Here is a 24053-nt window from a genome sequence, read left to right as displayed (position 1 = left end):
CCTAAAATAGCAACACTAGGAAACAAACTAAAGTCATTTAATTATCAACTAAGCATTTTCTACAAAACTACTAATGTGACAGCAAAGACAATACAAAAACATGATAGTTAAATTACTGCACTCAGGAAGATCCACAATGACTAAGGCCAACCAATAAATATAAGAAGACATGAATCTTCTAAATCACTGGGAAGAAAGGAGGAAGAAAGGAGGGATGGCAAAAGAGTCAAGAGGGAGGGAGGAAAAAAAGGAAATGCCATATTTCTCCTTTATACATTTTAACTGCTCCTTTTAACATCTCCATTTTTACAAGTATCACTGTTATTCTTTTGGTCACCCACATTCAAATCCACTGCAATATCCAACTTCTTCCTCTACTCTGACTTCATATTCTATTAATTACTGTCTTATTGATTCTCTTGTACTATTTCTTCTGGAAAATTCCTTCTCCTGCCAAAAATATTTATTTTAATAAACATCTTTTTAAATGAAAACATTTGCTTTACAAATTATTTTTAAAATATCACAAAATTAATAATTCTATAATTTCATGAGGGTTCGGATCCCACATGCAGACCGGCTCCCGCTCACTGGCTGAGCGAGGCGCGGGAGCAACACCGAGGCTTGCGATCCCGTTGCCGGTCCCCGGTCCGGTGCGGGGGCAACACTGAGGGTTGCGATCCGTTGCCGGACACGGAAAAAAGACAAAAGACAAAAAAAAAAAAATAAATAAATAAACATCTTTTTAAATGAAAACATTTGCTTTACAAATTATTTTTAAAATATCACAAAATTAATAATTCTATAATTTCATCTAATATCCAGTTCATATTGTTTCCCAACTGTATCAAATAAGCAGAAACTAGATCTAACCTAAGACTATACATTAAATTGGATTTTATATTTTTAAAAGGCCAGAATGGTCATCTTTGAGATTATCTTTTCAGAGTATACAACCTTCCTATTTTTTCACAGTCATTACTTCACTTCCTTATCACTAACTATAACCAAAACAAAGATCTTCCCTATCTTTAGACTTCTAGCCAATCCATTTAAAGTACTGTTCAGATCATGTGACTTCAACTTAATCTCTGGCAATTCCCTATTGCTTAGCAAATGAATACTTAATTTCTCCGTCCACCATTTATGGCTTTCAAAACCCAAGTCTCTCTTAGGTCTGCCATTTCCACTTTGTCACTAATAACTCAGACTATCTTTTCTTTTGGATAACTGAACTCTTAAAATATCTTTTGTATATCCAACATTGTTATGATTCTGTATGTCATTTATTCATTTCTCAAAAATATACTGAACACCTACTATAGCCTAAACTTGGATACAACAATGGAAAAAACAATCAAAAATCCAGTGTGAAGAGACAGAGAAAAAACAAATAAGTTAATTCTGTAATGTAATAGAAGGCAATTAAGTGCTAAGAAAAAAGAACACACTATGTGAGAGAGGGAGTATAGGGGATGAAAAGTAGAATTTACAATTTTAGACAGCAGTCACTGAAGGCCTTATGGAAACAGACATTTAAATAAAGACTTACTGGAGGTTCAAACCATATGAATATTTAGGGAAAGCAGGTTTTCAGTATAGGACACATCAAGTACAAATATCTTGAGACAAGATTTTAAGTAACACAGGTAAGGAACAGTAAAAAGGCCAGTGTGGCTGGGGTAGAACAAGCCACAGGTGGAATGATGTAATGAAGTAAAGCAAACCATAAGATAAAGGGGGTGAGGGAAACATGAGCAAAAATATATACTTATTAGTGTAGAGAAATCTACAGATCAGTGATAGGAAATGTTGGGAAAAAATGTTGGGAAAGGAATGACAGGTCAAACTGAGAACATACAAGGCCTAGTGAAGTGATTAAGACTTGGGCTTTTACTCTGAGTGACACAGGGAACCAATGGAGGATTCTGAGCAGAAGAGTCACATAAGTTCTTATGTTTTAAAAGGGTCATTCTGCCTGAGGTATTGAGAACAGACTGTAGTGAAGCAAGGGTGGAAAGCCCCATTGAGAGGCTATTGCAATACAACAGGTAAGAAAGATGGTGGCTTGACTCTAGGATCTAGTGATAGAGTGGTGAGCAGTAGATGAATACAGGATATATTCTGAAGGTAGAGAATTTCTTTTTTCTCTCTTCTTTTATCACACAGAACTTTAATTCATTGACTGAGTTAACAGATTTAAGACACATTTCAATTTACTAAACATAAATGATTCAATCTTTTAATAATGCATTATGAGCTTTATTGAAAGCAAAAACTATCTTATTGGTTATGGGAACGATAGACTCTAGCACAGTGCCAGGAATATGATAACTGCTTTATAAGCAAATTGTTGCTCAATTAAACAGTTATATATACTGTTATGATATGAAATGAGATATCCATGAAAAAAACTTTCTTTCCTCTTGAGAGCTGCCACATTCATTTACTGTTCATATTCCCAGATGAAGTTATTGCTTTGAAAATGCAGCCAAATTCATTGTTTTCATTTACATTGAGTATCCACAACTATACAAGCAACAAAAAATTAAATTAAATATTGTGCATGTCAATAGTTAAACTGGATACTTCAGTTGAAAATGCACTGGACTCTCATTTCACTTCACAAGTATCTGAGTAACTTCATTAAATTCATTATGTAGTAGTTGACGACAAAAGCACAGTGTATCCTACTTGTTCCTCTTCTCAGACCTCTGATTATATAGATCCGTATAGGTTAAATGACAGTTGCAACTTGTTCCTCCTCTTAAAGGAGTATATAGGACAATTTATTCTTTTTCTTTGACTCCTCAAATGTTTTTTCTTTAAATTTTTATTGGAATATATTGATTGTACCTATTTATGAGGTACAGAGTTATATTTCAATACAAGTATACAATGTGTGATTATTCAGGGTAATTAGCATATTCATTGCTGTAAAACTTAATCATTTCTTTGTGATGTGCACATTTGAACTCCTCTATTCTAGTCATTTGGCAACATGCAGTAAGTCATTGTTAATTATAGATTCCTGGGTCGACTGTATACCAATAATATTTATTTTTCCTATCTAACTGCAATTTTGTGTAGAGAATTTCTTAACACATTGGATGTGAAGAATGGAAGAAAGAAGAAATCAAGGATGTCTCTAACATTTTGAGTCTGAGCAAATAGAAGGACAGCATTTCCATTAACTGAGATGAAGATGCAGGTGAAATAGGATTTGTTTGAAAGAGTGGAAATTCATCTTCTAATCTCAGTAGTCTCTCTGTCTACATAGCTCATCCTTACCATCTCTTCTTACCTATCCTTTAAAAAACAAATTGTCATTTATACACTGGAACTTTTCCTGAACCAATTATTCAAGCCAAAGCAGTATACTAACTCTGAATTTCCAAAGCCCCTTCTTTTACTTCTCCCATGATTCTTATTATCTTTAATGCAGATTATATTTATGCATCCCAATTAACCAAGTCTATTAGACTTTATGCTTCCAGAGGCCATATAATATTTCTTGCTTATTTTGTATACCCCAGCACAAAGCTAAGTGCCTCAAAGACTGCAGGTCCCTCGGGCCGGCCCGGTGGCGCACTGCTACAGTGCGCTGCTTGGGAGTGCGGCGGCGCTCCCCGCGAGGGTTCGGATCCCACATACAGACCGGCCCGCTCACTGGCTGAGCGAGGTGCAGGCGCAACGCCAAGGGTTGCGATCCCGTTGCCGGTCCTGGTCTGGTACGGGCACGACACTGAGGGTTGCGATCCGTTGCCGGTCACGAAGAAAGACAAAAAGGAAGGAAAAAAAAAGACTGCAGGTCCCAGTAAACGTTTGTTGAAGGTTGAATGAATGAAAAAACAAGCACCAATGAAGTGGCACAATACCACTGGACTTCAGAAATCAGAACAAGCTCCAAAAATGTTTAATTTGATTTGAATAGTGAAGACCTAAGACAAGCAGAGAATAGGTGAGACCTAAAACAAGCAGAGAAGCAGATGAGAAAAGGGGAAGCAATATGAGCAAAGAGAATACTGACATTAATTTAGAGAAATCTATAAACCATTACTAAAAAATGTTAAAAAAAAAAAAGAAAAAGGAACAAGTTATACTGAAACTAACTTTAAATGCCACAAAGTTAAATTCTATTCTATGTATAACATGCAATTACTGCATGTTTCTGAGGACAGGATTAAGATATTTAAGGCCGTTTTTAAAGAATAATCTTGCAGAGAAATAAAATGATTTTATTATTTTATTAATAAATAATAGAGACCAAATGCTATTTAGAAGATTACATCAACAGTCCAAAAACGAAGAACTAGGATGGTAATAGAAAGAAAAAGAAATCAAAAACTCCAGTAAACATAAATCTAAAAAGAGGAAAAACACAGCACACAATCAGATGTGCATCCCAAGGTTAGATTTTTTTTTTTTAATTATGTAGAACTATGAAAAACTAACAAAATGGTTTTTAATCATAAATATTATTAAAGTCTATTGGAGAAAGGTAAAATAAGTGAATAAAAATAACCAAGAAATTGAAAATGTTATTAAATGATAACCTCCCAAAACACAACAGGCCCTGATTAAGTTCATTAAAATGTTCCAGAGGCAGTTGGTTAGAGAACGGTGTTATAGCACAAAGGGTTCAGGTCCCCATAACAGCAGTGCAAAAAAAAATCCCTGTAGAGGCAGAAAGCACTTAGGTTGTATTGTTCAGAACACAGAAAAAGATAAACATTTCTGAACTGGTCCCACAAGCAAGAAATAACCCCAATTTAAAAACTGAGGATAATGAGGGCCGGCCCCATGGCTCACTCAGGAGAGTGCGGTGCTGGTGGGGCTGGGGCTGGGGCTGTGGGTTCGGATCCTGTATAGGAATGGCTGGTGCGCTCGCTGGCTGAGCGTGGTGCGGATGACACCGTGCCGAGGGTTGTGATCCCCTTACTGGTCAAAAACAAAAAACCAAAAAAACAAAACAAAAAAACCCCCTGAGGAAGATGATAAAATTAGAGACCCATCTCACTCTGTAGGGTTGCAAAGTAGTTGCAAATAGTTACAAATTGAAACCAGCTGCAAAAGAGTTTACATGTCAAAGCTAAACAAAAATTACAGAATACTTAAATGCATTGCCTTAAATTAGTGTACCTGCATGTATTTTTACACGTGTGTGTATAGGATAGCAATGATAAATCATTATGAGAAAGTCTGGTAATACAATTCAATATATGCACTGGTTAAAGAAGAAAAACTACCATTATCTACGCTGATACAATTTAAAATCAAAACCCAATAAAAACACTTATCACCCAGGAGATGCAGAATATGCTCCTCATAAAGAATATATATCTCAAAGTAAAACCAACATCGTAGTGAAAAATGAAAGAGACATTTCTATCTGACTCTGAAAAAAAGTAAGAATGAGTGCTATCATTACTTCTGTTAAAACCTCTTCTGGAACTTACAGCCTGTGCAATAAAATAAGAAAAAAATATATATTATAAATACTTAAATTGAGAATACAGAATTATCAACAGTTGCAAAAAATATGATTTAACTGAAATATAAAATTAATAGGAAACTGGCATTGACAACAAAAATCAAATCTATTCAAATGTATTCATAGAAATAAATCTAAGAAATGTGAAGAATCTACACTTAAAAAGCTACAAAGCTTAACTAAGAGACACGAAAGATTTAAAACAGTATGTATAAGTACAATGGAATGACTTGATACTCTAAAGACATCAATCTTTCCCATTCCTCATATTGATTCATACATGTGTGATTCTCCTCTATTCCTTATGTTCCAGAACAGAAGTCTTCTTTCTATTCCTACAATATAACACACTGCCTTCCATCTCAAGACCTCTACACTTGCAATTCTGTCCACTTCCTATCTTCCTTTTCTGCCATAACTAGCTCTACTTCAAGTCTCAATTCAAATGCTACTTCCTCAAAGACACCTTCTCTTGGCTGGCCACTCTAATTCTGACCCCCGCCCCTAAAACTAGTCTGTCTATAAATTTACTCTTTTTAAAGTCATATATCACTATCTAAAATAATTTTGTCAGTGGGCCAGCCTGTGGCTCACTCGGGAGACTGCGGTACTAATACCAAGGCGACGGGTTCGGATCCCATATAGGGATGGCCGGTTGGCTCACTGGCTCAGCATGGTGCTGACACCACCAAGCCAAGGGTTAAGATCCCTTTACCAGTCATCTTTTTCAAAAAAAAATAAATAAATAAAATGATTTTGTCATACATTTTTATTGTCTGTCTCCCCTGCAATAGGAAGAGGTCTTCTCCAAGATAAGAGACCACTCTGTCTTGAGATCCCTTTACCAGTCATCTTTTTCAAAAAAAAATAAATAAATAAAATGATTTTGTCATACTTTTTTATTGTCTGTCTCCCCTGCGATAGGAAGAGGTCTTCTCCAAGATAAGAGACCACTCTGTCTTGTTACTGGCTAGCAATAGCACCTAACAATGTTTGGCACAAACTATGTCCTAAATCTACATTTTGGCATAGAATGAATTTTTTATAAAACCACCTTTAATGACATATAAGTGTTCATGATGCATTACTAATAAAAAAAGCAAGTTACAGAGATATATATACTGTGATCCCATTTTAAATACATTCTTTCTAGGTAGTATATTATGAGACAATACATTAGGAAAATGATGAATTCTAAATCATTTTCAACATAACAGAAAAGCTGCTCACCTGTTGGCCTTGAGGACTTTGTAAGATCTGAGCCACAGCTGCAAGGGTATCTGTATTTGTTATCTGAGATACCCATGGATCAGGTAAGCCTTGGACCACATTGGCAGGAGTAACAGGTGTCACAGGCGTTCCTTTAAGGAAGAACAACCCCCCCGCCCCCGAATATGTAAATAAGCAAATAAGACTTGAAAAGTAGAGGGATTTGTTCTATTACCTTCATAAAATATATACAAATTTATATAACTGGTTTTATTTTATTGTCTCCATTCTGAAAAACCATTTTAAATCCTTTACATAATTAGGTAGGTTAAAAAAATCCCAAAACCAAAACAAACAAAACCAAAAGGATCTGTCCATACATGTCCTCAACTAAGCTACCATCGTGGGATATGTTCCAAAACCCCCAGTAGATGCCTGAAACCATGAAACAAAACCTTATATATACATACTGTGTTTTTGCCTATACATACATACCTATGATAGTTTAATTTCTAAATTAGCCACATTAAGAGATTAACAACAATTATAACAATAAACTGTAATAAAAGTTATGTGAACGTGGTCTCATTCTCTCTCTCTTCTTAAAATATCTTATTGGACTGTACTCTCCTATTCTCAAACTGCAGTTGACTGTAGGTAATTGAAACCATGGAAAGTGAAACCACGGATGGGAGGACTACTGTAAGTACTTTTAAAAAGTCTATAATACTTAGCGGCCATTAAAAATATTACCAGAGAAGAAAATCTAATAATGAGGAAATATTTAAAATATAATCTTCAATGAAAAAATTATAAAACAGTATGTATAATATAAAACCATTTTTGTTAAAACTGTGTTTATATATATGCAACAAAAATTAAATATTTAACAAATTTAATTCTTGGGACAATGATAAAAATTTTATGATGTCATTTAAGTACCTCAAGAAAATATAATTTTGAGATTAATACTAAAGCACTCTTGGTCTTATTAAATAATTTTTTCAGTGCTCTTTATAAATATTAAGTTCCCCCTAGTATCCTATAAATATCAAGTTGATTTACATGCAAGTTTAAGAGGTTATAGTCTAAATCAGGAAAAACCTAACTGACATACCAATTTTCCAAAGTTCATTATATTTATGTTTCTGGACATCACAAAAAGATCAGCTGTCTAAACTTTAGAAACAATTATACACAAATATAATATGTGATTTTACTTTTCCCATCAAATTATATTTTTTTCCCCAAGTATTTAATGCTGGACAAATTCTGCACTATCAAATTGTTGTTTTATATGTGAATCTGAAACACGTGAATAGAATATTTAGACAACAAATCTACATTAAAGTAACATACCTGGGGTATTGCTCATAGCAGCAGTAGAACTGGCCAAAACAGGTGTGACAACTGGAGGAGGAATTCCTGCTGCCATATCCAAAAGAGGCTGAATAATCTCGCTCTTAAATACATTATTCTTCTGCCATAAGTTTAATACTCTCACTATTTTACTCTAGAGAAAAAAGACAAGTGACATTTTAATTTTTTTGCTTTTGAAACCTTAGCAAAGTCACTATACAGAAGCTATTTGGGCACTGTTTGGGAAGGAGGGATTAAAATACTTCTACGGTACTTTCCACCCCTAAAATTCTATGTTTTCTATCATTTTGCATTTGCTGATCTTAACTCACTTGAGAAAACATGTTAATTTTGATAGATATACGAGGTAAATGAAAGTTACATTCACCTGAAGGCAGGGAGGACAACTCGGCTTCATCTTCTGTCAATTCTAATGAGATCGATGGTATGTTTGGCTGGAGAACTGTCTTAAGGATTCTGAGGCAGAATCATGATTCATCTCAATACTAAGGTTATATTTACAATTTAATTTTGTCTTATACAATGTTTATCTTTTGAACAAATAAGTAACTTCAGGACAAAGTCCTTATCTAACGTAACTTGAAAAAAATTTCATTTTACACACTACTTAAGCGTAGGGAAGGAAACTATCTCTTAAAAGAATTTAACCAAATTACTTCCTTTCTAAGCATCTTGCCATAAATGCTAATCCCCTCCTGATACTTTAGACCTGAAATAGACAAACTTTTGTAGGGACAGAATCTGAAATCTATTCATTTCTTCTCTCTTCATTCTTCTCTTTTCACTACTCTTTCCTACTTCCTCTCCCCCAGCTGTAGAATGTCAATGCCATACTGGCATTACTTTATCTGGCTCTCAGAATAATAAATCATGCACTGTACAAATACTGCTCTACACATTATTTCATTTCTTACAATAATCTGAGTCCTTTACCATTCTGTAAAGAAAAAACAAAAACAAAACCCTGCTTGCTACTGGTAAGTGGACCTGACATCTCTGAAACACCTCAGTTATTTTCTCTTCCTGACAAGCCCTTTAACTATAGCATTGCATCCAATTTACTATCCCCCTTAAAGAGTCTCAACATTGCCTGTCCGAATCCCCACTCTAATCACCTTACCACCACATAAATCAAATCTTTGTCTTAGTCTCAACCCCTTTCTGGATTACTTAAGTATTCAGAGTACTTTGGATTCTTGGTAAGGTTCCAGTCAGTCATACAATATTTATGCAGCTTCTATAAAAGTCATGAATATATATACTTCTATAACCTTTCTGGTTACCCTAGTCTTAGGCCAACTATGTCAATAAATTAAAAACAAAAACAAATCAACAACAACAAAAAAGTCAGTTTCCCCATTTATAAAGTGAGACTGTATACCAGAAGGCTTCTCGGGTCCCTTTTCTCAATCTCGAACTGTACCAAACTGTTTAGGCTGGCTAGTATTTTGAATGTCTTAGCCACTCCTAAATTTTAAGCATCTTGAGACAGGGATATGTTTTATCTATTAGTTACAGATCTCCTTATAGCAACACTATAAAGCACTTCTATTTAATTACTTGTACCCTATTCTGGCTCCAAAAGAGATTTCATATGAAATTCTATTTAGTTGTCAAATTCTGTTATATTCTGTCTATTGTAAACTTGAAAAAATGTGTTACAATGACTTCTATTTCTTGGGTAATTCTGAAATCTAATAATTATCAGTATTTAGGGAGAACTTGATAACTAGGAAAATTCCTATTTAAACGTCTTCCCTGGTTGTAAATTTTATAAATCCTGAAGGCTTCAGACTTACAGGCAGAAAAACATGCCCAGGAAAGAATGTCTCAAGATGTTCTACAGTATTTTGTAAGAAATACCAATAGGTCCGCCTATTACACCTGGCTTCCTGAAATACAAACATTTTACCCAGAAAATACACTTAAGTCACAGTAATAGAATCCTGAATTCATACTGTCATTGGTAAAAGCAGAATGATTATATAATAAGTATTTTCTTGATGCTGTCATTGAACAATTTGATTCACAATTTTTTGGCACACGAAAGTTCGTTAAACAAGCACCAAGTACTTGTTACTACTATTATGATGCTACTTAGTCCATCTGGGAAAAAATTTAAATGACAGAGGCTGAAATTAAGTATAAAAAAGAACATTCTGTTAAGCAGTAATAGTAAAAGAGCAATTTTCAGAATAAAGATCTGGTTCACCTTTAAAACCTCATAATATTATAGTGACATATTTCAAGTTATGTCCAAACTACATTAATGTGCCATTTTTTGTATTTCAAATGAAGCATAAGAAAATTACATAAAGAATGCTTCATACCTTTTTTTTTTTTTTTGCGACCAGTAAGGGATCGTAACCCTTGGCTTGGTGTCACCTGCACCGTGCTCAGCCAGTGAGTGCACCCGGCCAACCCTATATAGGATACGAACCTGCGGCCTCAGCGCTCCCAGCACAGTACTCTCCCGAGTGAGCCACGTGTTCGGCCCAGAATGCTTCATACCTTCTAATTTGACTATTTCTCCTTTCTAAAACGTGGGCACTTGGAAAGTGCCTTACGTTCTCTTGCATTATAAAAATCTCTCAGTTTCCAAGATATTCATCATGTACTTCAAAATTAGCCAGTACCTAAAAACTATCATTCTTTTTATCTCCATGCAAATAATGCCCCTCATTTATGATTGAGATTACACTATTAATGTAATATTTCCTATGATTAAAAAAAAAAAGGCCTATTCCATAAACTCTATTACAAATGAGAGATATTATATCACAAAATCTACAAATTCAAGACTGATTTGTTCATTTTAACTGACGGAAACCCAAATTTAAACTAAAGAAATTTCTAAATCAAAGTGTTTAATGTTACTTTAAAAACGGTTTACATTTGAAATTTTAGGTAGGATTCTCAGGTACACACTTGAAGAATCAATTAAGATAGGTGACTTAAAATCAGAAGCATGGGCTGAGCCTGTGGCGCACTCAGGAGAGTGCGGCGCTGGGAGTGCAGGAGCGCTCCCGCTGGGGGTTCGGATCCTATATAGGGATGACTGGGGTGCTCACAGCGCTCACTGGCTGAGCGCAGTGCGGCCAGTCTCAAAAAGGACAAAAAAAAAAAAAAATCAGAAGCATACTTTTTGCCGGCACAGAATTATCAAACTACCAAATTAAAAATAAAAAAAACTTTCTGTCTCAAGTATATCCAAGAATAGCTTACAAAGAGTATACTACAGTAAATTTATCTTCATACCTATCCATTATAACAAGAATTTTTGTAACTCAAGACTACGTAAATTTTTAAAAATAAAAACTACCTAATCTTGTTACACTTGAGATAAGGTGAAGGATTTGTGATAAGCTTTTAAGTTTTGTGGTTCTTCATTAAAGCAAACATTAGTCTTCATCTTATCTTTTCCTACTTAACACTGCAATCAACCCTGTCAGAAAAGCACACCTAAACTTCTTTTTTTTTTTCCCTGACCAGTAAGGGTATTGCAACCCTCGGCACGGTGTGGTCTGCACCATGCTCAGCCAGTGAGCACATGCACCGGCCATCCCTATATAGGATCCGAACCCACGGCCTCGGTGCTACCAGCGCCGCACTCTCCCGAGTGAGCCATGGGGCCGGCCCAGCACACCTAAACTTCTAAATCAACATCCAAAATAAGTAACCTTCTAACATCTCAGAGCAAATATGAAAATAAACAACTCCTTTTAATTTTCCCTCAGGATTCGAAGCTCTTTTTGCTTTGTAATTATGGAATATTTAAACATTCAGGTCTAAAAAACCTAGTAGTGTGGTTTCTAGCACTAATACAATTCTACCATTAACAGAAGAATTTTGATATAAGATTTTCTATGAGTTGCTTGGCAAATCTGTTTTTCACAGACACTAAAAAGGTAAACGTCTGCTCAGATCAAATAATCACAATACTGAATTGGTTGCATGCATGAATAAATGAGCATTTAGTGCAATTCCAAAAGCTTATTTCGGCCAGTTTCTTTAACACCAATTGCTTCAATAAATTAAAAAGTTGCAAACTCAGTGACATCGTTCCACTTTTTAAGACATTCTAAGAAGAAAAAGAAACATGGATATTGTAATAAATACTCAAATTTGGAAAAACTATGAGTAAAAGGTACCATAAAGCCATATATTAAGATAATCTGAAGACCAAGAGGACAATGTATCTCCTTAAAAAATAAAAGTAAAGAGCAGCATACCTTGTCATCCCCAGGGCAACGGTATAAATTCTGGAAAGTGCTAATGATGTTATTACTAAATCTGGGTGCAAACACATCCTTTTCTTGACCAAACTGATGTCGAGATTGCCGCACAATGGAGTCAATAACATAAAGTCCGGGTACCTTGTACTCTGGTTTACACTGATGAAAAAAGGAAAAGTGAGAAAGGAAGGAAATAGAAAGGTAAAATTCTTGAAATCATAAATTCTGTACAAATACAAAACACTGCTCATGCTGAGATAACGAATATTCAGACACTGACTATTCAATACCATCATCTCTGGAATGGCATTTTTAAAGAATCTACTTTAGCTCCTCTACACACTCGGTTCCACTGCCAGTCCCCTAACTTCCAATACTGCAAAACTGGCTTCAATGACAAAAAACAAAATGATAAATAAGGTACTGTTGTAGTAAAAATAATTCATTTAATGATTCTGAAAAGCTGCATGGAAGGAAAAAGCAAATTCAGGAAAGAAGGGCTCTAGAAAACGCACTGTCAACATCTATAGACTTGAACTGAAACATGTAACAAAAGGGTTTCTGTACTAATGAAAAACCAAATACCAAATAACATATAACATTCTAGATATACTGAGCCTACCGTTTTAAATATTTCTCAAATACCACATCTATAAGAGAGATAAGACACTATATTCCCATCATAATTCTGGGAATCTATGTTATGAAAGTATTTTTCAGCTACTCCGTTGGGTCAACGTTTCTCAACCATTTTATCTATAACACATTTTGAGGAACAGAATAGTTCCTCAAATATTTTCTTACCACAGGCTTTTCTAATCTGTGTAGTTAGGTAAGCACAATGAAGAATACTTTTACTATCAAGCTTATTGCTCTTATTGTTTCCATAGCCAGAAGCATAACAAAACATATATTGATTCAATAAATATTGATTAAATGTATCTTTGACTTCCCAAACATATATTGATTAAAATAGAATTATGGCTGCAAAGCAGGTTCTACTTCTGGGTATAATGAGATTAAATATTTCACTCAAAGTAATTTCCTGTAAATCACATATGACACTAAATCAAAACTGCATTCTCTAAAAACGCTTCTTGGAAACCTGAGTATTGGTGAGAAAAGAATCCTCAATCCATCCCTAACAAACATGCATACAAGTTTCTAAATGAGATTTTCAGCCAAGACAATGAATGATTTCATTCTGCAAAAAGACTAGATTATACTTGATTTGATCCTTAAAATCATTTTAAAATAAGGATCTTAAGTCAAGAAAATGAAGAAACCTTTAACACCAATTCACAAGTATCAATTCAAAGATTCTGGCTGTCAGGTGCTTGAAGTATTTCATACAAGGGCAATAATGTTGGTATCCGGACATTAACATTTTAGGTTTAATCTAACTATAGGATCAAAAATCTCTGTTTAAAGTTACTGTTTTTCAAAGTCTGACATAGTTAATATTTTCTCTCACGTTCCAAAAAATTCTAGTACATTTGTCCTTCAGTTCATATACTGAGCCAAGGTTGTCTTCCTTTGACTACCACATATTCAAAGAAATATATACTTAACCAGGCAAATAATACATTTCAGTAAAGAAAACTTTTTAGGTGGCCAGTTAGCTCAGCTGATTAGAGCAGTGTGGTAACACTAAGATCAAGGGTTAGGATCCCTGTACTGGCCAGCTGCCCAAACACACACACACAGAAAAACTTTTTAAACTTAAAGAAAACCAGAAAATCTACTTTGTTAAAAATATATATATAGTCCCCAGTGCCACAAACACAGATAAGTGCTTAATAATTATTTATTGACTGACTTACTGGCACTATTATTTTCCCAAGGCAGAAAATAATCATGCATAAATGCATTATTTTATACAAAAAATTACCTTGAAAGTAAGGCTGAACAGAATTCATAAGTTGCTGATAAAAGCTTTAACAATTAATATTGAATGGAAAGTAATTCAAGTAATAATGCAGTTTTTATTTTTTTTAAGTATGCCTTTTCCTTTGACTCACAACAAAAATTCTGATTACAAACTCACGATACAGAAGAATCAAGAGCGCACACTATAATAAATTTGCCTTTATGGCCTACTGTGAAGATTCCAAAGCTTAAAAAATATATCAGCAGTTTTTGTGATAAGCTATGAGGCCCTAGGAAAAAACATTTCCACAGTATCTTCAGACAGACTATACATTAATATGTTGTAAGACAGAATTTCCTTCACAGGTAGATTAGGCATAAAATGGCAAAAGAAAATAAATGTTTAAGTATAATTTAATGTTTTGAATAACTTAATACGTAGTAAACTTGCCTAAATCATCAACTAGAAACTTGAGAGAAGAATTGTTTTTTCAATGTCCTCTCCAAGTTCTATCAGACTGAAAACAAGAACTCTTGACTCTCCAATGGCATGTTATTTTTACTCTTTGAATTATTTTTTAAAAAACTATTATCATATTAAATTTTCATGGATAAACCATCTTCAAACAATATTCTAGTAATTTCCAATTTCTTGTGCTACAGAGAAATAGCCTTTTTGGAGGAAGAAAAATAATAATGGATAGGGAGAAGACACCTTTAAATATATCTGTACAATTTTTCATTCTGTCATCCAAGTTGTCATTTGTCAGGGTTGTTTGATGAAGAACCATCTAGGCAACTTGGACCACAGACTTTGCAATATACGAACACAGTTTACATAATGATCCTATTAGAATTTGTGCTGCCACTTCAACTACTAAAAGTTGATATATAAAAAACAGGAGCATGTGGCTGTACATGCAAAGCACTGAAAGATGCTGATGGTGGCATGTAGGAAAGAGGGCTGTCTCAGGATACAGTCATACCTGACACCAAGTGAGTAATTTCTTTTCCTTGCACACTGAAAAACTTGCCCCTAGAGCTGTCGACATTTAGTGGCCCTGGCAGCAAAATCCCATAATTTCTAGCCTGCAGAGTTAGGGCAAACTCTTAAATCATGGGGTATTAAATTAGACGGAAGCTATAATAAAAATAAGCTTTCTCTTGGATCGAAGATACTTTGTGCTACACCACAGAAATGCAATGAATTTTTATACTTACCTTAAACAAAAAATACTTAATATGTGCAAAAGGAGTAATAACATTCACAAGTAACTAGCAAATGTGATAAACCTAATATCAGGACCTACTCTAAATGCTTTTTCACTAACTTCTAGCCATTCATACCCAAGATTTTGTTGTTGTTCTTTTTCTGTAGATTATTTCTGGAATCTCCCAACCTCACACCAAACAAACATATATTATAAAAGCAAATATGATTTTTCTAATTATCTACCTCTCTGGAGATCCTAATACTCATATACAACATGTGCCCACTTCCACCCTTACCTGCTTAAAAAACAATCACTGTTCTAGCATTGGTTTTTAAAATTTTGGGAGCCTCCTTTAAGAGGTACACTGCATAAGTTTTCCAGGATCTTCTCCCTGAACCCTACGAAGCCTGTTCATGGATCCCTCTAGGTGTCAATAAAACTGCTTTAACTACTCTAAAATTTATCCCTGAATTATGCCAGATGATAAACATGAATTTGAACTGTATCATTCTCCCTCAGAATTGAAGTAGGTTCTAGTATTATGCCATATTCCACATGGAAGAATGTTATAAGCATCAAATAAATTCACTTTTGTATTTAAAGTAAAATTGTTGTTTAGAAGATAATTGAATATTTTATCAGATTATCTATCAACTAGATTCTAAATTCCATTACACCCTCCCTATTCTACATGAAGCAATGGTATAAGAAACAAACAAATTCATTGCTATATTTAATGTAAGGATGTTGTTTAGGACATAATTCAACATACTACCTAATGTTCCCCAAGCAAATTGGAAGTACCATTGACAGAGGAATTAATATATCCTCAGCTTCCCCCAAATGAGTTTTTTAAACAGCTAAGAAGTATTAGTTGACAATGTAATACTGACCATTCTACATTATTTTGAGTTACAAAGTTCAGTTTAAAGATCCTGCCAATTAAGGAATACTAAGAGATCATGGGAAGCCTTAAATACTTGCCTTAATAGTCACACGAGTATTTCCCAAGATTTTGTTCCCTTTGTGTAAGATAATAACTATTATACAGCCCATTTGAAAATTCATACTATAGGGTGCCCATAAAGTCTGGAAACATAGGATAATTTACATAATTCTCAAGGACATCTTCACTATGCCAAAAAAAAAAGAAAAAAAAAGGGCTGGCCCGGTGGCTCAGTCGGTAGAGTGTGGCGCTTGGGAGTGCGGTGGCGCTCCTGCCGAGGGTTCGGATCCCATATAGAGACAGGTCTGCTCACTGGTTGAGCGCGGTGCGGGCGCGACACCTAGGGTTGCGATCCCGTTGCCTATCGCAGTACGGGCGCGACACCAAGGGTTGCGATCCCGTTACCGGTCACGAAAAAAGACAAAAAAACAAAAACAAAAACAAAAAAAAAACTACATCCCAGACTTTATCAACATCCAATACTAGTAGTTTACTAAAGTTTCAACAAGAATTAAACATATATAATGCTCTTAACTGAGCCTACAAGATCTTCATTGCCAACTCTGAATAAATCTATATAGCATTTCTTAAGGAAATAACAGTCAACTACATAACTTAGGTCACAGATTCTAATACAAAACAGCAGGAAGTTTCAAGTGATATTCTCTTTTAGATGGCAAACACAATACTTTTATGTTATTTTCAAAACTTGTAATAATTCAAGTTTTCCAAAAAGTGTAACACCTCAGAAATTCCATAATAGCAACATCCATTTCCATAACACCTAAGCCAGAAAAGCGTATGGAGAATCACTAAACCATCACTAAACCCCTCTCTTTTTCACACTTAGGGCCTTGGTCACACCAGCAAGGAAGCAAGAGATGAAAAGTGACACTGTTCCTCACCAATATGGAGTGTCACTGAAAGATAATGGGAGAAGAGAGATGACTTCAAGTAAGAAAGAAATATTACCTCAGCTCCTAATGAAACAAAGCTAAACAAATCCAAATTAATAAACACAGCTTAGTAAAATACCTGAGGTTGAACTAGGTGTGACAACAATAAATCTGAAGAAAAGGAATAGCAGTCATAAACCAATCTAACATTTGAGTTTCAAAAATAGGGTACATTTTGCTCTTTGACTGTAGAAATTCATTCTATTTGATGCATCCTTAAGAGTCTAGAAATCATCTTGATAAACAAATTTTAAAACTGTCTGGAATTTAACTCCTCAAGTGAAGTGATCTGCTAATATCTTCCTTTTTTTAAAATAACCTTTACCTAAGATTCACTATATTTAAAAAAAATTTAAGTCTAATAATACCAAATACTGCCAAAGATGGAGAGCAATACAAACCCACACGTTGCTAGTGGGAATGTAAATCAGTACAACCCTTATGAAAGTAATTTATTATTTAAAATTATCTAGCCAAGTTGAAGAAATGCATGTCCTATAACCCAGCAACTCCACACCTACAGAAATGCAAGCTGCATCAAGATACATTTATAAGAACATTCCCAACAACGCTGTTCAGATTCCAAAAACTGGAGTACACATGCATGCACACACACAAAACACACACACACACAATGTCTGTCAACAGTAGAATGAACAAGCTGCAGTTTATTCACATAATGGAATATATATAGCCATGAATAACAACAAATAGTAACTTCTACCCACAACAGGAATAAATCATAAACATGATGTTGAGTAAAAGAACTGTACACAAAAGAACACATTCTATAGGATTCCACTATGTACAATTAAAAAGTACATTAAAGCACTTTAAGAATTCATACTTATAAAGTAGAACTATAATGTAAAGCAAGGACATAACAAACATAAAACTCAGACTGTGATTACTTGGGTAGGGGATGTGCAAGACACAATCAGGAAGAGGCACTTCGGCGTTGTGGGCTTCAAAGGTCTGTTTCTTAAACTAAGCAAAACTCAGACTGTGATTACTTGGGTAGGGGATGTGCAAGACACAATCAGGAAGAGGCACTTCAGCGTTGTGGGCTTCAAAGGTCTGTTTCTTAAACTAAGCAGGAGTTACACAGGTCCTCCCTTTATAAAAATTTAGTTGCATATATTGCTTTCTACACTTTTCTGTGTATGTGCATATATATTTCACAATAAAAAGAAATAATTATATAATATAAACATTCCTGGCTTCTTAAATAAAACATAATAAGCAAAAGTTTCTCTTTATAATGGTTAAAGATGACTGAAATATATTTGAAATGCAAATTTAAAGAGCTGTGGGACTTAGAATTGATTTTAAATATTCCAGGGGAATTTTAGTAAAAAGTACATATAGAAAGTGAGAACCTGGAAATTACTCCTTTTAAACTACTTGTGCCCAAGCACCAAAACCTTCATGCACCCCACCCTCCAAAGGTAAAATTATACCTGTGATAAAAGTCCACTCTTACAGAATACTGCACACTTTATGGAAGTGTATATATTTATATGTGTGTGTGTATACAAGGGGACTTCAGAAGTCCATGGAAAAATAGAATTGAAAGATAACATGAATCTTTCCATGAACTTGTTTGAAATACCTGCATGTGTGTGTGCGTGTGTTTAGATATATACACACACAGAAGACAACAGAGGTAAGTAAATATAAGTATAACGGCCATCTTTCAATATGAACTCTACCCTTCCTCTGGAGAAATACCAAAGGGCAGCATAAATGTACCACAAAACATGGCGAACTGTTTTGACTTCATTAAAAAATGTATACACTGCAAAATATCAACCACCTAAAATGTGCAAAAACCACCAGATCGAGTTCCTGGAAATCCAAACACTTTATTATGGTAAATACCTACAGTGTTTAGCACAGTTTCTTCATATATTATTCACTGAGTAAACGTTTACATGAAAATGACAATAAGCCACAATCTCTCCTCTCACTGATATAACAATGCAGTAGAAAATCTGAAGATAATCACAGCCAAAAACTTATAAAATAAGGCAACAGTAGTTCATCTATAGACCATTATCAGAACCTAGAAAGATAAAATTTTTTCCTGACCTTATGGTATCTTTTTTTTTTTTTTGTCTTTTTCCGTGTCCGGCAATGGTTCGCAACCCTCAGTGTCGCCCCCGTACCGGACCGGGACCGGCAACGGGATCGCAACCCTTGGTGTTGCCCCCATGCCTCGCTCAGCCAGTGAGCGGGAACCAGTCTGTATGTGGGATCCGAACCCTCGGCGGGAGCGCCACCGCGCTTCCCAAGCGGCGCACTAGCGCAGTGCGCCACCGGGCCGGCCCCCTGACCTTATGGTATCTTAAGAGTAGCCATGTATTTGACTAAAAATATGAATATAGTGCCATATATTTGACTAAAACTAAAACAGAGCATCCAGACTGCATCAAAATGAGTAGTTCTGAGTAATAATATTCAATCCTATTCTAAATTCAGTGGACAGATTTGCTTGCAGTATTCATGCAAAAGGGCAGAAGACATCATATGGAAAAAAAGAGTTGGCTAAATGCTACATATTTTTGGAATGGAGTTGAGAATTTAGGTTTTGCATGTCAAAAACTAGCAAATGACAAAAGAATGGTTAGCACTGATGGGAGAAAAGACAGCAAATCATGAAGTATATGACTCCAGATAAAATTTCTTTTATGATTCAGGATAACTAAGTTTGTTACTCATAATGCAAACACAGGGAATGTGAGACAAAGGTGATCCAAACAGAAGTTCTAAAACTTGTCTTATTATAAAACTTCCTAACATCTGTTTCTATTTTTGATCTAATTTTTGGCAAAACTAATTAGGACAAAGGCCAGGATATTCTTTCAAGCAGTTTTCTTGACCTACAGGAAATAGTCTTTATTGTTAATTTTTCATTTATCATCATCACTCATTACTCTATCTATAAATCTTTCATGGCTAAAACATGGAACCATAGACAACACATTATCAAACTGCAGCTACACTTCTCCCTTACTTGCACTATTTGTTTATGGTATGTAAAGGGAATATAAAATGGTACAGCCATTCTGGAAAATTGTTTGGTAGTTTCTTACAAAATAATACATGCACTTACTATCACAGAGAAATGAAAACTTTTATTCACACAAAAACTTGTATATGCATATTCTTCCCAGCTTTATTCATAATAGCCCCAAACTGGAAACAACCCAGATGACCTTCACAATGGGTGAACGGTTCAACGGCTGTGCATTCATACCATGCAATACTACTCAGAGATAAAAAGGAAGGAACTATTTGATACACACAACTTGTCTAGATTTCAAGGAAATTATGCGGAGCAAAACAAGCCAATTTCAAAAGGCTACATACTATATGATTTTACTTACATAACACTCTTGAAATGCAAAATTATAGAGATAGAGAACAGATTAGCAACTGCCAGGTATTAGGAGAGTTGAATGTGACTATATTTAAGGAAGAAACATGATGAATCCCGTGGTAAAGGAATTGTTCTGTATTTTCATTATGGTAGTGGTTATATGAATCCATACATGTGATTAAACTGCATAGAACTAAATACACACATAAACAAATGAGTGCATATAAAACCAGTAGAATCTGAATAGGTTGGTGTGTCAATAAGGTGGCTGTATGAATGTCTTGGCTTTGATATTATATTACAGTCATATAAGATATTACCACTGTGGGAAACTGAGTGAAAGGTATATAGGATCTCTCTGTATTATTACAGCCTACTCTTACTGATCAATAACATGTGAATCCACACTTATCTCAAAATTGAAAGTTTAATTAAAACTATATATATACAACTTAATTCAACCATTACACGAGTCCATTCCCGAATCTCTGATTTAAACAGGGGGAGCGGCAAAGGACTTAAAATTTTCCTGACATTGACTTGCTTCTTCAGATTGACTCTATAATTATCTCAAAATGGGATAACTTTGCTCACTCCAAATCGTCCTAAGATTTTGAAATATCTTATTAAAAGTACCCCAGCTCACATCAAATCAGCCAAAAAACACTTATCCATAAATTTGCATTTATCCTTTAAACCCCAACTACTCAAACTGTAGTTTCTGAAAGAAAGAAAAGGCATCATCTAGGAACTATTAGAAACGCAGAATGTCAGGCTGCTCTCCACACTCAATAAATCAGAATCTGCATTTCAACAAGATCCCTAGGTAATTCCTAGGCATAATAAAGTCGAAGAGTCAAAGTGTTAGACTTTAGAACCTTTAAAAAAGACTTTTAAAAGCTTTAGACCAGTGCAACTTTCCAATCACTAACATTTTTATTTTATAATTTGGTTTACCTAAAACAGACAATATATTTGTTATTTTACCTGTGTCACAGCTTCAAGTTATCTAAACTACTAAATCCCAAAATATATTTTACCAATACTTAAAGCATTGAAAAAATAAGGCTTTAAAAAAAAGAGAACAAACGAATCACATAAAGGTTAACTGACTTATTCAAGGTTATGTAGCTAGTTTAATGACACAGTAATCTCACTTTGATTTCTACACTCTTCTCCCAGTCAGAAAACACACTGCAACCATGCTAAATCCTTAATGCCATATACCTCTGATTCTCGGACTGGCTCTGCCTACAGCAAAGCACATGAACATGGACAGAATACAAAAACTAAGTACATTTACAGTAAAATACAGTTTCCCACAGTATCATTTTATAAGTTATATATTATGTACTCCTGTCAAAAACTGTGGCATCAGTAGAGTGCTATTCACAAAGAGGATAAAGAACTATAATCTAGTCACTTCAGATTCTGGTTACAAAAGCATTACTAAATGTATGCAAGACAGTCATTTTCAACTTTATCTCCCTCTGCTTCCCCTAGAAAATGAAACTGCAGGTCTATATAATAAGATATGGCAATGTTCAATGTCCTAATGGATCAGCCAAAATGAATCAGTAGAAGAGAAACAGCTGGTAGGCCATATTTTACCTACATCTTTATTAAAGGAGAGCTGTTCTCTAGGCATACAGCTCGACATGACAAGTAAGAGTTTCCTTAAAGGCAATACAAAGCAATAGATTCATAATTCCATTAGAAATCATTCATATCGACACTATTTTTTTCAACGAACAGATGCTCATGATGGCAATGCAAATTTAGCAAAAATATCTAGTTGAAAGCTATTCTTTTTAGAATTATCCAAAAGGTATTTTCATTTTATTTCTTAATTAGAAAATAAAATAACTGGAATCACTTTTTACCAGTCCATCAAAACAACTTAAACTCAGGCATTTGATTTAAAGGAGAAGAGCAAAAGCATTAATCTACAATTATAGTACATTTAGCATATGTATGGAAAATTATACTTACTTTCTGAATGAATTTCTCAACACTCTGTACCACATGTTTATAGAACTAAAACAGAAAAACAAATAAAGTTAGTGTTGAGAAAGAAACCAGGTAGCAAGGAGTACAAAATGAGAGGTGTGAGGAACTGGAAGTATTTACTCAATATTAAAGTATGGTTTTAAAATCCATTTGAGTAGGTTAGAATTTCCTGCTAACCATAAGTTTTAAGATAGCTCCTAAGGAAGGTCTATCAAAATAATGAATTTTAATCTAGAATTCTGAGACAAACATTCATGTCACTCACTTTCTTAAGTAACTAGCTGTGCTATCTAATTAGTACAGAGATTTTCTGAAGTAAATATATGGTCAGTGTGTTACCTTAACACAGATATAAAAGAATTCTATTGAAGTCTTTATAAAAACATATGTTGACAAAACAGTTATACTGACATGACAGCAAAATACATGTAATAAACACACTGGCAGATGTATATTCTTACTTTCATGGAAGGAAAACTACAGATTTCCCATAGTATCATTTTATCAGTTAAACCAAGGGTAGTACTGGAAAAACAACTCTGTCAACAAATAGCACTCATAAATGTATGTAAGGGAGTCTTCAACTTCATTTATCTCCTTCTGCTTCTCCTGGACAATAAACTGCAGAGGGGTGTTGGGGTGTGGATGTGTGTGTGTGTACAAAAACAAGATGCAGAAATGTATAATGTCCTAATGGATCAAACAAAATTCATTAGAAGTGAGCACATGGATTAAAAATTAGTAATGGGCTACTATCAATTGTGAGAAAACTCAGAAGATTTAAGTTTCATAAAATATAACACTATGAATAAACCTAAAAATGTAAATCATAAATTTAACAAGTATCTAGAATTTGTGCTTAATAAATTTTACTACCTCAATGGCAATACCACAGTTAGCATATTTCTGTTAAAGAACTAACTTGAATTATGCTTGTTTTCATATTTCTAGAATCATCAATTATGCTTTTTAAGGGACATCCCCTTAGATTGAAGAGACATGAGAACATTTAGCTTGAACTACAGCATGAAATCAATATTTGTAAAATCAAAATTAAAGGAAAATATCAATTCATATTCACCAAATCAAAATCTACAAGTTTCAGCACAGCTTAAATTTACTTACTGCAAAGCAACGGTTTACTTAACAGTTTAAGTTACTTAGACAAAAAAGCTAAAACGGGGCCGGCCCGGTGGCGCACTGCTACAGTGCGCCGCTTGGGAGCGCGGCGGCGCTCCCACCAAGGGTTCGGATCCCACATACAGACCGGTTCCCGCTCACTGGCTGAGCGAGGTGCAGGCGCAACACCGAGGGTTGCGATCCGTTGCCGGACAAAAAAAAAAAAAAAAAAAAAAAAA

General features: G+C 34.7%; 1 protein-coding gene across 2 annotated transcripts in view; it reads right to left on the bottom strand.

The window, feature by feature from the left end:
* The window catches only part of LOC103606262 (protein SCAF8), a 56356-nt gene that overhangs the window by 29285 nt on the left and 3018 nt on the right, over positions 1–24053 (bottom strand). For both annotated transcript variants that reach the window (XM_008590872.1, XM_008590873.1), the window contains exons 2-5: positions 22678–22722; positions 12316–12477; positions 8063–8216; positions 6725–6855 (exon numbers count right to left, since the gene is read on the bottom strand). In XM_008590872.1, the coding sequence (XP_008589094.1) occupies positions 6725–6855; positions 8063–8216; positions 12316–12477; positions 22678–22722 (492 nt within the window). The remainder of the gene's footprint in view (positions 1–6724; positions 6856–8062; positions 8217–12315; positions 12478–22677; positions 22723–24053) is intronic.

This window comes from Galeopterus variegatus, unplaced genomic scaffold (assembly GCF_000696425.1).
Source record: "Galeopterus variegatus unplaced genomic scaffold, G_variegatus-3.0.2 Scaffold6415, whole genome shotgun sequence".
Lineage (NCBI taxonomy): Eukaryota > Metazoa > Chordata > Mammalia > Dermoptera > Cynocephalidae > Galeopterus > Galeopterus variegatus.
This window is presented reverse-complemented; position numbering and strand designations above follow the sequence as displayed.